The sequence below is a fragment of the Cebidichthys violaceus genome, unplaced genomic scaffold (genome assembly GCF_023349555.1).
Source record: "Cebidichthys violaceus isolate CVI_PGR_0920_01 unplaced genomic scaffold, fCebVio1.0.p SCAF_45, whole genome shotgun sequence".
NCBI classification, from domain to species: Eukaryota; Metazoa; Chordata; class Actinopteri; order Perciformes; family Stichaeidae; genus Cebidichthys; species Cebidichthys violaceus.
Genome location: NW_027176650.1, coordinates 2,275,928 through 2,290,892, shown reverse-complemented (window position 1 = coordinate 2,290,892; position 14,965 = coordinate 2,275,928). Strand labels below are relative to the sequence as shown.

The 14,965-nt window shown below is 43.0% G+C and overlaps 1 protein-coding gene across 1 annotated transcript in view; it reads left to right on the top strand.

The window, feature by feature from the left end:
• The first annotated feature begins 7,159 nt into the window (after window positions 1-7,159).
• The window catches only part of LOC137886624 (calcium-activated potassium channel subunit alpha-1-like), a 43,480-nt gene continuing 35,674 nt past the window's right edge, over window positions 7,160-14,965 (top strand). The window contains 3 exon segments of the mRNA XM_068729155.1: window positions 7,160-7,216; window positions 11,485-11,578; window positions 11,676-11,787. Coding sequence (XP_068585256.1) covers window positions 11,537-11,578; window positions 11,676-11,787 — 154 coding nt within the window. The 5' untranslated portion in view covers window positions 7,160-7,216; window positions 11,485-11,536.

The following is a 14,965-nucleotide window of genomic DNA, read 5'->3' as shown; positions in this document are numbered from 1 at the left end:
AATTAATATTTACCGAAGCTCAGAATGTTCCGTCACGGTTGTATCTGTTAATCAGATAACAGGACTCTGCCCAGAGGTTTATGATGTTGTGAGGGAGAGGTTTAACAACTCAACTGGAAATTTATGACAGAGATAGTGATTTTATTGTTTCATTCCTCCTAGCAACAGTTGGTAGGTAAACAGTAGAAGTACGGCCTTCACGCTACTTTAAACTTCCAGAAATATGTTCTTGTATGGGCCAATACAATTAGATAAGTCCTCTGACAAACGGTGCTTTCTGTTTCCTCTTCGTCGTCTCCCTGCTTATCTCTTGTCTGTCCTCTTCGGTTCGTCCTTTGACCCCACTCAGCCTCTCTGGTGGGTGTGGTCAGAGGTGACGCAGATCCTGGAGAACACTTCGCTGCACATCAGGACAGAAATGTGAGAAGAAGCTTTTCAGAAGGTGTAAAAAAAAAAAAATAAAAAATAACGTTAAGACTCGTTGAACAGAGGATCGTCCACTGGGGTTTCGTTGTGTGTTGTCCCTTAAGCAGTTTTTGGCACTAAAGATGATACTTGCTGCTAAAAATGAAAGTTAAGAAAATGAAACATTAACTTCCTGCCGTTCCAGGAGGTTTTTTGTGCTCTCTCTGTACTCTTACAGTTTACCAGCTCTGTGGTTCAACACGGTGGTCACTCTGATGTCCTTGATAAACCAGAGGATGAAGAAACGTCTCTGGCTCAGCGTCACACACACACACACACACACACACACACACACACACTTTGCAGACTGGATGCATTGAACTCGTCGTGGATCTCTGGATTGATAAAACAGCTCGGCCACGAACCACAATGACACACGACGAGCTGCTTTCTTACCACACGTGTCTGGGGATTATGTAATATTTATCATCCTTCTGCTGCTGTCGTCATCGACCGCAAAACCCATTATGCAATCTTGATTGTTATCTTATCTGATGATGAGTAATGTGACACTTTCTGCCAAGATGATATTCCATTAAGCTCTGATGCATTTATTATATCTCAACGTATGAAGCCGATGAAGCCAGGCTTCGCTTTCCCCCCCCCTCGTTCTTGTCTCAAAGTGTAAATGTAATCCTCCTAAGTGATATTAGCACGGATCAAAGTGGCGTGTTGCTCATGAAAAAGCAATAATCTTCAAACGTCATACATTTTTCATTTTCAGCGCGCAACACTTTTATTGGCACTCGCTCTGAAAACCTTAAACACGAGGGAGCGCGGTGACGCTTTACCCTCGAGTCTGAGTCCAATAACTGTGAACATGTTGTGCTTAATATTGCAACCCAGAGTCGTCTTGGAAACGCATCACAGCCGTCGATCACTTACTGTACTACTGGTTATCTACACAATCTTCACCTACATAACAATGGCAGCCAATCAAAAACACAATCAATTGTAAAGGGCGTAGATAGAAATCTACGGGAGACGACAAGGAGAGACTACGTCCGTGTTTTGTTCATTGCATTACGGTCATTTTAGCAGACGCTTTTATCCAAAGCGACTTACAATTCAGTATCTGTCTACACACCGTAGACGCAGCTACGGGAGACATTTTCTGGGGGTTAAGTGTCTTGCTCAAGGACACATTGACACAAGACTAGCGGTAGCAGGAGGATGGGGGTCGAAACCGCCGACCCTCTGATTGAAAGGCGGCCCTGCTCTCCTCTTAGCCACGGTCACCCCCACGCCACGGTCATTTCTGTCTGTGAGGAAGTTGAAAACGACAAACAAATTGATCAAATTCACTTATTTTGCTTTTGTGAAAATCAGTGAGAAAAGAAAACGATGAGCTTTTCTTGTACGGGTGAATGTTGAAACACGACGATGGTGATAATAACTAAAGTGTCAAAATGAACTCCTGTCCGTTAACCATCGACGCTGTTTTTGAAACATTTGTGGGGTTTTGACCTTTGAACTGTGAATGTCCGTTTGTCTTTCCTGCCTTGTCACGGAACAAGCTGTGATTCGGACCCTTTAATCACAATATCTTGTTGGGGAAGATGAGGCCTGAAGATTAGCCTGTTATGAAACACACGCTGGGTAGGTTGTGCTCCGATCACGCTTTAGGAGGGTGCCAGGCTCCAGGAGAACCATCCAAACACCCCCATTAGTATGCATGTTGTGTTTTTTTTTTTTGTTGCCTGTCGCCACAAGCGTGGGGCACATGCAGACTCGGCCAGTGAGCGCATGTCTGAGCTGAGCAGGGACGCAGCTGTCTCTTAAAGGCACCGATCTGTCATTTTTTTTAACCATCTCATTTTCAGGTAGAGCTTATACTTTCATGTATAATTAAAACAGCTTGACAGATTGACGTTTTGCTGCTGCGTTCGCAAACGGGACTGCAAGAGCGTCGGAAGTTATTTTTAACTTTTAACGCGACGCGTTGGCTCGTTAGACACTGACGAGCTTTGAGAGGCCACGAGGTCGAGAGGGGCCTTTAGATAATCGTTCACCCTATCGGCAAAGACTAATAATTCTGCTTTGACGTTCATCGACTGAAGATCTCGCAATATAATCAGGATTATTATATGAGCCGTGATCGTTGAGCCCTATTTCGGGCCCGGCTGACGCTCTGCGTTGTACTTCAAGTGCTCTAAATAGACACTCGAGGGCCTCAAAGAATCAAAAAGGTCACACCGATGCGAGCGTGTCGTCGTCGTCGTCGTCGTCGTCCATCACGGCGCTTTCAGCATCAACTGCAGAGCTGCAGTTGCATCACGCGTCGCAGATTGTCCCGTCAGCTGCAGAGGAGCAGGAGTTCAAACAGGAAAGACGAACTGTAAATGTTTAAAGTGTTCACTCGAGAGTCCGTGTTTATCGGGGGCTGCGGTTCGTCACGTTTATGGCCGTTTGTCGTAAAACAGGCTAATTTGCTGTTATCACCCTGTGAGAAGGATAAACTGTGCAGCGGTGCTGTAAACAAAGTCTAGGTAGCGAGGACAGTCGTGATGGACAAGGTGTCTCTCACGGTTCACACATTTACAGCTGCTCTGAACCTCACATGCAGCAAAAAACGAAATGTGTAATTAAATAATTTCTATCTATGCAGCGGGATTCACGGTCAATTTAGGCAAAATAATATAAAGAATTCATATTTACAGTATTGAGTATGTGTGTTCACATTTTTTCTAAAGCTGTCCTGTAGTTTTCCAGGGAGGGAAACAAGCTTTCTGACTAGAAATTCCCCAATATTTCAAATGAACAAATACTTTTTAATGAGAATTCTGAGAACTGCCCCTTTTAAAAACTAGTTTTCAAGTTCTGGAAAAGACAGCTGATAAAAGAAAATGGAAATCCATTTATGTAGAAATTCATATCACAGTCTGTAACTATTCAGCTTAAGGACGACTCATTGATGGATTTATTTATTTCCCCTTCTATTGTGCTGTTTTTGTGTTTGCCATTATGCCCAAGATGCGTTATAAATCAATATGGCATTTGGAGACAGACAAGACAGGAAAGTCCTCTCGGGTCATTTTTTGTTTTGGAAAGCAGCGCCGTGTTCCTGAGAAGCTGCTGGGGGGGGGGGGGGGGTCGGAGGTCAGAGGTCAGAGGTCAGACAGTCACCCGTGAGGAACACCGGGGGTACGCTCCCGTGAACATTGAAGTTGCACACAGTTGAAGCTGCATGAACTGAACGTGAAGGTGGGGAAAGTGAGGGTTCAACTAACGGACAGCTGACTGCACACACACACACACACACACACACACACACACACACACACACACACACACACACACACACACATCTCTGGCATCCCACCAATGAGAGCTTTGATCCCGCAGTGATCGCAGCCTTTAATGGAGTATGGAACAAACTGACCCCCTGCTCCTTCTGAATCCTGTTTTTAGATACTGTAGCAGCTCGCGGCCTCGGCCTCCCACTGCAGATTTCTGTTTCTACCGTTACCTGAATCTCAGCGAGCTCTACTCTCATCAGATACGATTCTGTCAACCGGGGTCCACCCGCTGCACCGCACCATACGAGCTAAAAGCATCCGTCGTTCATTTGCATCTAACGACTGGAGAAAAAAAACAAGGAATCGGGTGAGGGTGAACACCACCGTGGACTTTGAGCTCGCTCCCCGCAGCAAAAGAGATTTCTGCTCAAGCAAAGTTGCCGTTTCTTTGGCAGGTTATTCACGCTGGCTGGATGGTGAGTCACTCTCCGGGAAGAGTGGAGGAGCATGAGTGGGTTCTCTGATGTTTGTAGGTTGACTCCCGAATGCTTGAGACCTGCTGGTGCGCTCCGCAAGGGCCGTGACATACTGCGCATCGTAGCCTGGGACCATTGCCGGTGTTGTAATCTGTTGTGAAAGTGGACTGAAAAGAATTTGTCACACACAGAGTTCATAGTTGAACTTTTGAGATTTTTTTAGCCTCATTTTCCCAGTTTTTGAGATTTTTGTTCTGCACTAGTTTTTCCACTCCTAGACCAGAGACTTAAGTCAGACTTACGTAAAAAAGATAAGAGTGTGAATCATGACTTACTTGCTTATTTTGAGACTTTAAAGCAAAAACACTTGAGTCAATTTAATTTATGTACACCGTCCAAAATCACAAATATATGTAGTACATCCTCGATGCTTCTACGCTGTCAAAATATTTGACCTCAAACATCATGCAGCAATAAAAAAAAAAAAAGCAATCAAACAGTGGCAGAAAGTCCATCTTGTAGTCTTTTATAGTCTTATAACTCCAAAAAAATCTAATTTGCGTATGGAGACTCGGCTTTTACTTGTCCTCGGGGACTTGAGATTTGTATTGGACTTGTCTTGAATGACTCGAGACTTGATTTGAACTAGTCTAAAATTACTTGAGTCTTGATTTGAACTAGTCTAAAATTACTTGAGTCTTGATCTGGACACTTTTTCCCCAATTTGTTGTTTTCTCTCCGAGCCTCCTTGTAGCTGGAAACCGTCTCCAGGTTACAGATGTGATGCGTCATTATCCGCCGACTATGAGATGAATGATGAATGCCGGCACCGTCTGCTCTCGCCTCATTGACGAACCCGGTCATGATCCCCCCCCCCTTCTTTGCTGACTGGCTGCGCATTGTTATTAACTGCCATCGCCGAGTCTTCCTCAGCCGGTGGCATTAGCGTTTCTAGGGTTGCACCGACATTGTTTCCAGTCTCTAAACCGGGATGGTCAGAGGCATAGAGAGATTTCCTGGCTTTCAAAGAGGAAGGGGGGGTCAATTAAAAATGCATGCTGGGTGGGTTTTTTTTTTTGTCATTACGGAGCCGTCGGTGCTTGCAGGTTGACAATACAATTTCACATCATGGAAATGAATTAGTCTGAGCTCATTCATTATGGATGCCCATCGGTTTCTTGTTCAGGATGGCCATTGTGTCATTTCTAAATAGATGAAAGCCAGGTTAGGCTCGCAGATAGCCCGGCGATGTGTTTCAGGATGTGTAACGCATTTTGTTCTGCCGTCTGGCAGAAACCTCTCTGCTCACGTCTGAGTCTCTCCGGGTCGAGCATTAGCACTGACTTCTACAAGATGAAATTAGGATATTCATTTCAGGACGGTGTTAATGAGCCGCTGTGCTTTTTGACTTCTGGGCGATATGACCAAAATCATCTATCCAGACGTCAATATCCCTTCATATCTTCATAACAATACACATCATGATAGCACGTTTATGTGCAAAATGATCTGATTATCTGAGACATGTTAGTTAGCATGCGCTTGTTATTATCGTTAGACAATACAATTGTTATCCACGGTATCTATGTGATTTAATCACGATACGATTCCATGGAAAGACAATGAATTATGATATAGAATTATTGCCCCGACCCTGTTCTAAAGATGAATGAATGATCTACGGTCAACGCTGATTTTAAAGAATTCAAAATCTAGGTCAAAACACGTGTTGAAATGTAGCAGCTCATGATCTGTGTTGCATCTTAGTTGCTTGGTGACCTACTCTGTAATACTTATGCTCTAATCAGGGAACAGAGATTTTGTCCCCTGTCCTCCGTTTCAGATGATCTTCCACTTTCTTTTTCCGGTTAGACAAACGCAACAATGACAGCATTCACTTTTTTTTGTATTTTAACACTGATGAACACACTGATTCATTCCGTGTTTTAACTGTTTTGTATTGACAGTTTAATCTGATTTCCTGCGGTATCCGCTTAACTTTCACCTCAGCCGTATCGGTGTCAGAGCTGTTACCTGACAACTCCTGCTTTGTTTGCCAACACCTCCGGATCTCATCATGTTTATTACCCCGCAACCCGCCTCGCGGTCCGCTCTGAGCATCTATCCACTCACTCAGGCGTCCGTTTATTCAACCCCCCCCCCTTTACCCCTTGCAGAAAGCCGGAGTGACAGAGTAGAAGCGATGCCCTGCTTTTTATTCTCACGCTGCTCCACTGTGGCCCACCCAAAGCGTCGGGCTCAGCTGCAGCCTCCCTTGTTTGTGTCTCTGTAAGAAACTGAAGCCGTTCCCGTCACCTCGCCCACTCCTCCACCGCCTATTTACACGACGAGCCGAATTCCTGTGTGTTTGTTTACACCGTCGGATGTACGGTAGCTGATGGGTCTGTTTGTGACACTGCTGTTCCAAACTGTGACTCGCTCTCTCTTTTTGGTGTGTGTGTGTATATAACACAGTTCTAGCAGGTTGACGAGACGTGTCGAGGTCCGGCATTAAAGATTCACTCAGCACCTTGAAACACACATTTCTGTAACTCTTTAACTTTAAGTTTGGTTGTCTAATAGTTTATGCTTCTTAAAAAAATAGAACAAAAGATCTGCAGCTAAGAATCCTCCTCATCACTGATTCATCAGCTGGTTATTTTGTCAAAAATAAATCCATTATTATAATCTCCCAAAAGCCTGAGATGATGTATCCACATGCTGCTTCAAAAACAAAGAAACAATTACTGAAATAACAAGAAGTTGCAGATTCATTTTCTGTTTTTCGACTAATGGTTGCAGCTCTTAAAAGATCAAATAATATTTTTTATTTTGCTTCTCTGTAATTCTTACTTTTAATTGAATTTGCAAAATTTTTTTTACCTAGTTTCTCCCCGATCCATTTGTTTCCTGGTTTCATGAATAGTTGCACTTTAACGTTTAAAACGCTCCTTTTCTCTTCTTCTTCCCTCAGGTGGTTCTCGTGTTTGCTCTCAGCATCGGAGCCCTCGTGATATACTTCATAGATTCTTCTGAGTGAGTATTATTTTCTAACATACTTCACTATGAATGCTACTCTGGCTCATAGGTCCATGTTTTACTTGGTTCGCTGCACAATATTTGAGAGATTTAGAGACTGAAAAGTGGCCTCTTGAGTTCGTCTCGAGGTGTTCGGTCCTGATGTCCCTCAAAGCTTACCGTAGCTTAGCTTAGCAATTTAGCAACTGTGCTCTACGGTCTTTGGTTGTGCGTTATGGAACGGTGTGCTGGATGTGTTTCAGATATTTATGATTTTGATTACCCTCAAGAACTCCAGCCGTTAACTGGGTCCCACCCTCTCGTAAATCCTCACAGAATGCATATAGTTCCAGCCTTTAATTACAGTGAGTGCTCTGTGGCCTGTATGTGGCATCGGAGAGCACGTACTTGCTGGCTGTTGTGATCCAATCCCCTTCCAGGTGAACTGCTACGAGGCTCTCCAGCAGGTCTCCGCTGACAAACAGCCATGTGCTCACAGACGCTTAATCTCTACCGAAAAGGATCGGACTCTTAAACGGGCAGGAAAGACCCGAGTTCCTGTTCAAAAAACCCCCAATCACTGTCACTCATCGAACTGGAGGAAGTGGGAGAGCCTTTTTTTTTTTTTGCTCCAGTGTACTGTTGCTGCATCCCGGTGGTGTTTGGACAGGATGTGCCATTAGGAAGTGGAGCAAAATAAACCAGGAACAAAAAAAAAAGAAGCTTTTATCAAGCCCAGAGGGAGTCTCCGCTGGGAGTAATGCTAAGGCAGAGGAGAGAAAATGGGCTATAAAACTTCGTAATCCGGCTCATGGTCCCGGAGGCAGGCGTTCGGGTTATTTATTTCATAAGACCATACGCAGCTGAGGGCTTGGCTCGAGCGCGATCTCATTTCATTAACTGGACAGGCTCAGGTAGAGTTACATCCTCACCGATGCCATCTGTGGCCTCCCGTTCTCAGAACGGGCCTGTAGCGGCGCGCCCGATACCCTTTTTATTTCCACCCGATGAAGGATGATTTGCGACCTCCGTCTTTAACCTTTTTACGCATAAGAAAGGCCCTTGTTATAAATACACGATGAGGCATGGCGCTGCCGCACCTGTCCAATGACTTATTTTCATATTCATCTACAAGGCTCTTTGTCCCAGTTTTCATTCAGTCATGTCCAGGTCTTTCTATTATTTAGTGGGTTTTTTTGCACTACCTGTCAAGCCAACAAGCCCGGCACTTAAGGAAAGAGCAGCCGGTCCACTGCTCTCTTGCATGCTTCTAAGGGGCAGCCGACAGTAACGGATACAAGCCTTCCTGTAATTAGTCCCGTGGGGCTGCTGAGGCTGTCCTATGATGGGCAGGCTGACCTGGCTGGAAGCAACACAGAGAGACAGAGCCAGAGACATCAACGCAGCAAGACCCACTTAGAATCATAGAGAACAACTCCAGAGGAAGAAGACGGTTCGGTCCCACCGGGAGTTCTACGTCATGAAGCTGTCGTCGTGTCTTACTTTGCACCCTGTGCGTCCGTGTCGTCCTGTGTTTCATCAATGAGCACTGAGTACTGAACAGAGCTGGTGTGGAATACTTGGTAATACTCTTATTAGTATACTGGGGGGGGGGCAGAAAAACGGAACCGGAAGAACTTCCCCCAATAGAACCTTTAACAGGGAGGAAAACAAAGGAAGACTTATGTCAGATTGAGTGTGTTTTCTGTTTAGTTTGATTCTTCATCTGTGAAGTATCTCATTCATCTCATATCATTTATAATCTCAACTACATTTTTTGGCCACTTGGGGGCAGCGCAGCAACCTTTAAACACTGACACGTTATCCCCTTTATAAAGCTGTAAAGTTGACAGGGAGGAACATTGGCGTTATTTGCCAAATAAAAATTATAGTTTTGTATAAAAAAAAAAAACTTGTACAGTATTGAAGATTTTCTGTTTTTAATTTATAATCTCAACTACATTTGTTGGCCACTTGGGGGCAGCGCAGCAATCTTTATAAAGCTGTAAAGTTGACAGTTAACATTAGCATTCTTTTATTCATTTATTTTTATTTAAAAATGATAGTTTTGTTGAAAAAAACATACTTATGATATAAAAAACAAACTTGAAAAGATTTTCAAACAATACCTGGGTGAAGTGATCTACGTGACCTTTCGCTCTCGGTGGACTAAGCTTTTCTGCAGTGCCATCCCATAACATCAAGGTCTCCTCCTCCTGTTTGATCTGAGTCTGAGTTGAATGAGGGAGAGAGAGAGAGAGAGAGAGAGAGAGAGAGAGAGAGAGAGAGAGACCAGAGCGACTTTGGGCAGCAAGGGTTGGTGATCCATAACAGGCTTAGTCCTCTTCCACACCAGGTCTACTGAAACTCAATTATTTAGCAGCGCGGTTCTGCCTCCGCTATACGGTCTGTCACCCCGCTATGACGGGGGATTTACCAGGCTGATGTGTCATTACGGTGAATGAGGGCAGAACGTATATATATATATATATATATATATATATATTTATATATATTATATTGTTCTCGCCTAAAAGAAGATCGGCTTGTTTTCTTTATCGTCATTGTTGCTTTTGAGAAATCGTCCCGATGCGAGACAGTTGAATGTAACGGTTACGTTAAATGAACCTCAAACATGCAAACGTAGGAACTCATAAGATGCACCAGGAGGAGGAATACATCCAATTAGAGTACAATCAAAGCAATAACTTTTATTTTCTTGTTGTCGGCACATTAAGGTGAATAAATAGCAGTTATTCTGTATGAATGCTGCCTCGCTTAGGCCTGGGATGAGATGTTGCGTGTGGCCGACGAAGATAGATCGAGTCCTCATCACATCACTGACAGAATTAATCCCCGAGGTATTTTATTGTTACCTAATTCCAGCTCCACGAGGACGGCGTTTTATCAAACAGAGTTTATTTTATTTTTTTATTTTTATTTTTTACATAACAAAAGCAATTTGCTTTAATCCGACTGGTATTAAACGGCACAGGGGAGATTGTTGCTGATTGTGAGTGTGGAAGACTAACAAAGAGACACAACGACAAGCTAAATGTACGAGACGGACTCAATCAATCAGTCGTTGATTGAGTCATTGTTGAGGACTGATGAGGGAGAATGATCCCGTAAGAAAAAGCGAAGATGACAGAAAAGTCACAATGTATCTTTGTCAAAACTATAATTTAAATTTTGCTAAAAGACAATGTGTGTAGTAGAAATAGACTGTATATGTTTTGCTTTTATTAATCCTGTTAATCATCTCATTTACCGACCCCGGCTGCGACTACTCATCATTTTTAATTTTTCAATGAATCTAATTTGATCAATCGATCATTTCTACAAGTCCCCAGAGTCCAAGTTTGATGTTTGACCAACAGTCCAAAACCCAAATGATGTAAAACCCAGAAAAACAGTAAATCCTCACATACTAGAAGACGGAACCAGCACATTGATCAAACGACTAATTGAGTTATGGACTAATTGTTTCAGCACTAACTTGATTAACCAGTCACTGTTTATATCACGACAATCTAATTTCACTCAACTATTCATTCAAATGGTTTATTAATCAAACATTATATTCACATTAATCACATTAATTAACCGTCTTTCCTCCGCGGCGTTTGTTTGACGTTGAATGTACAGTAAACCTGTGTTACCTTTTGACGGTCGCATTCACCTGGTTAACTATGTCTCTTTATTTGAATTCTTAGTGCCAGACACAAAGCTTTTTGAGGGTGAGACTTCGCTGCATTGCTAGCATTTGCTATGGCTGCCTGATTTCATAACGGAAGACTTGAGCCCTGCATGCATTTATTTAACCCTTAAACTGCTGCCTTGGCTCTGCATTTCCCATCACGTTTTGAATCCATTTGTCCCTGAAATGTTTATGAGGTCGGAAACGTGGACCTGAGAGGAAAACCAGCGGCATTTTTCTTTAATAATGTGATATGGCACCTGGAATATGACAGATTGTTTTGCAGTTATTTAAGGGTTAATCAGGCATCTCGACAAGCTTGTGTGACAATTGAATGCATGTCCTTCCTCAACAGAACAAACATTGGAAAGTACCGACTATTGCACTTTTTTTTTTTCAACACTTAAGTTCCCTCTTCTTTTGGAAATCTTAAAAGTGGAAAAAGGAAAAGAAGAATGCATCTTTTATGCTTTTTTTTATACCATTGATATATATACATATATATGCATTTTACCAACCCTTTCCTCACTTGACCACTAATACTTGTAAGACGTTAACACACTTCGTTTCTCTCTCTGTCTCATAGTCCAATCGAGTCCTGTCAGAACTTCTACCAAGACTTCACGTTGCAGATCGACATGGCGTTCAACGTGTTCTTCTTGCTGTACTTCGGCCTCCGCGTAAGTGAAACGAGTAGGTCGTCCTTCATTTTGCACTCTTATCCAAACTGTGAATCTCACCTTTTTTTTTTTTTTTTAAACCCTTCATTTCCATCAGTTCATCGCTGCCAATGACAAGCTGTGGTTCTGGCTGGAGGTGAACTCGGTGGTGGACTTCTTCACGGTTCCTCCGGTGTTCGTGTCCGTGTACCTGAACAGGAGCTGGCTCGGTAAGGGTGCTGATCAACAGGCGTTGTGGAGTGGATGTCTGGGCTTTTATTTCCCAGGAGCTTTTTTGCTGCCACCTAGTGGATGTAACGAGCCTAACAGTTAGTCAGTGAACGCACCAGATAATCTCAGCACGTCCCTAGACTCACATCACATGAGGCACACTTTTAATATTTGCTAAAATGATTTTGATAACTTTGTCATGAAATGAACTCTATGGGACGTTGCATGAAAAGTGTGAATGATTCCCACCATTGCTGTGGAAATGGTGCATCAAATTAAAAACTCAGCATGGACACTGTCAACGATGGCGACTCTACGGCTTAACGAACATTACTCGTCAAACTGACGCTTGTTTGCACGACAACACTCTCAAATATTGTATGGCCGTCATCTGGCGTGCCATTTTAAACTCGCAGTTAGTTATGCAATTTGATTTAAACGGGAATGTAATCGGCTCCGTGTCTCTTTGGCCGTGTGTGTTGTGGGCGGTGTGGGCATTGTGCTGCAAGGTGTCATTCACACGCCCTTCACCTCTCCGGCACACCTGCGAAAACACTCGAATGAAACCATGCGGCGATTGTGAAATCAAACGAATGGATTTAAAAAAGACAGCTAATAGGCTTTGTTTTGGGGGCCTTCGTCGCTAGAATAGAAGTCAATCTGCTAAATGTGTGAGGCTCATCACTCGGAGAGGTCTGTGAGGAATTACGGGATTAAGGGGGATCTCTCTGTGTTTTTGCTGCGTTGCGGGGCTTTATAGCTGCTTCATAGCTGCTTCATAGCTGCTTCATAGCTGCTTCTCCTTCTCCTGTCAGCTGAGGAACACCAGCGTTGAACACCCTCTACTGTAGAGTCAGTGTGACAGCTTGATAGCTTCAGTTGCGTAACGTGCCTGTGTGTTTTTCCCTGGGCCGATGTACTGCCGAGTGACTTTCGATGTGAAAACAACAGAAAGTAGGACTAGCTGGTGCTGGGTGCCGGCGCCATCTAGTGGACATGAGCGAGTACGACAGTATTGCCATGATTGTGTTGTTTTTTGGTATTATTGTCTGTTGCATTATACTGATTTTTACTGGACATTTTATTGCCGTAGTTGTTGCACACGGTGCTTATATTCAAGCTGGTTTTCTTGTGGATATTTTATGCGCAACATTTCAAAGCGTGTCCTTTTATTTTGGTCCTGTTTTTAAACTTTGCTTTTTTATGGCACATTGGCTTTTGCTCTTTTATTTGTTTTCTGCTTACGCATTCCACATCTTCTCCACATCCGTAGATATCATGCTGTCGTTTTGAAAGAAGAAGATACAAAATCACAAATTGAATATTGCACGGCATTGCAATATTTTCTCTACATGATGGTTTTTGGCTGCATTGCCCAGAACAGTGTGAGCATTACTGCGATTCTGCCGTTGCTGATACCGTCCTCTTTTGTTACCGTTTGTGTAGGTGTTGCTGTTTTTTTTTTGTCATCTGCTCTGCCGCGCTCGCTGTACAGCTCTTCTAACCCGAAATGCAACACTTCGTTCCAGATTCCCGACGGCAAATACACAAAGCCTTCACGAGCAAGTTGACCGAAAACACAGATTTGAACACTTCAGTATCGTATCTCGATCTCTATCCAGATGTAGCGATTCGAAAAAAGATCATTGTTATTCAAATGAACACGAAGCGTTAAAAACAAATATGCTGATTTTTCCCTGTGGCGTTCAGAACGAGCTCCAGTGGAAGTCCTTCTGTCGGGCGTAATCTCAGTCAGTGCGGTCAGTGAGCAGTTGGCCGTGGAGGATTAGTGACTGATTTACTGTTTGGTTAAACTGAGGTCAAACAGGTGAGGAGGTCATCACCAGCTCAGCAGCATCTGTCCGCAGCTGTCCGACTCCCTCTTCTGATCGAAACTCAATCCCTCCCGTCTGAACATTTTTGATTTTTGACATTTTCATGTGTAGAAACGATACACAGCAGCTAATAAGCACAGTGGTGTGTTTTCACTGCTAAAGTCTGAACTCAGGAGCTGGAATTCTGACCTGCTTGCAGGTGTGAAGCACCAGCAGCGCATTTGTCTCTGACAGTGAAAGTAGTCCAGTGCGACTCGTCCAAATGTAATGAGGTAAATACAACACAGCTCTTGGTGGCCACATGTTGTTTAGTCTGGAGCTGATAGTAAAATACAGAGAGAGGCGTTCGCATTAAACTGTCCGCTGGAAGCTAAACGTCCTCGAGTGCAAACGGTTTCTAACTTTAGAGACGCAAACCTCCTCTTAGAGCTTTTCTAAAGACTTTACTGGAAATAATAATAATTACTAGTTTGTTGTGCAATTCTCCGTATTAGTTCATATTTATACATGATATGTATTCATTAGACAATAGACAGATTTCTCTTTTTTTCCGCATGCTTTTGTTTTTTATGTTTGTTAATTTATTCAATTTATTTAGTTATTTTTTTAGGACATTATAGGAAACTATAGAGCCTGAGGCAAATAAGGCATTTTATTTTTCTTTGCTTTTTTTCTGTAGAAATATTGAATATAAATCTGTTTAACTTTTATACTGCTCATTGTTTGCACTGAAAAATATTTAGGGCACATTTGGTATTTTGCTGAAGTGACACATATTTCAAACTGTTCAGATTAAGTGGACTTTTGCGGCTTCGTTTTTTTTTTTTTCGTGCTGCGCATTTAGATTTAACGTCAACTACAATAGCGGGCTATTACATCAGCTGTGATTAATTTAGGGATTATTGCAGAATCACTAAATCCATAGAAAAACACAATGATTGCCAAAGCTTGTCATTTTTCTTTTTTCTTTTTTTTTTTTTTTCTCCATACACAGCTTTACTGGTAGTTCACATGACTTGTTTCCTGCTATAAAGGCGAGACATGCTGTTCTTGTCCAAGATTAGAGAATTTGGTTTGTCCAGAGAGCAGTTGCGGGGTTATAGATGAGATGTAGGTTACACTGTGAAGCCAGCTGACGGACAGACTCGCTGCCTGGCCTCTTGCTTTCCCTGGATGAATCCTAAAGGAGCTTACGCTCTAATATCCTGATGGGAAAAGGGTTTGCTTTAAGCTCGACGAACGCGCCCGATCACAGCGAGGATGCTGTGAAGGTCTGAGGTGAAATCCAAAAAAAGGCTTCTTCAAAAGGAGTCCTCTTTTTGACGCCAGCGTGTTTGGTGGT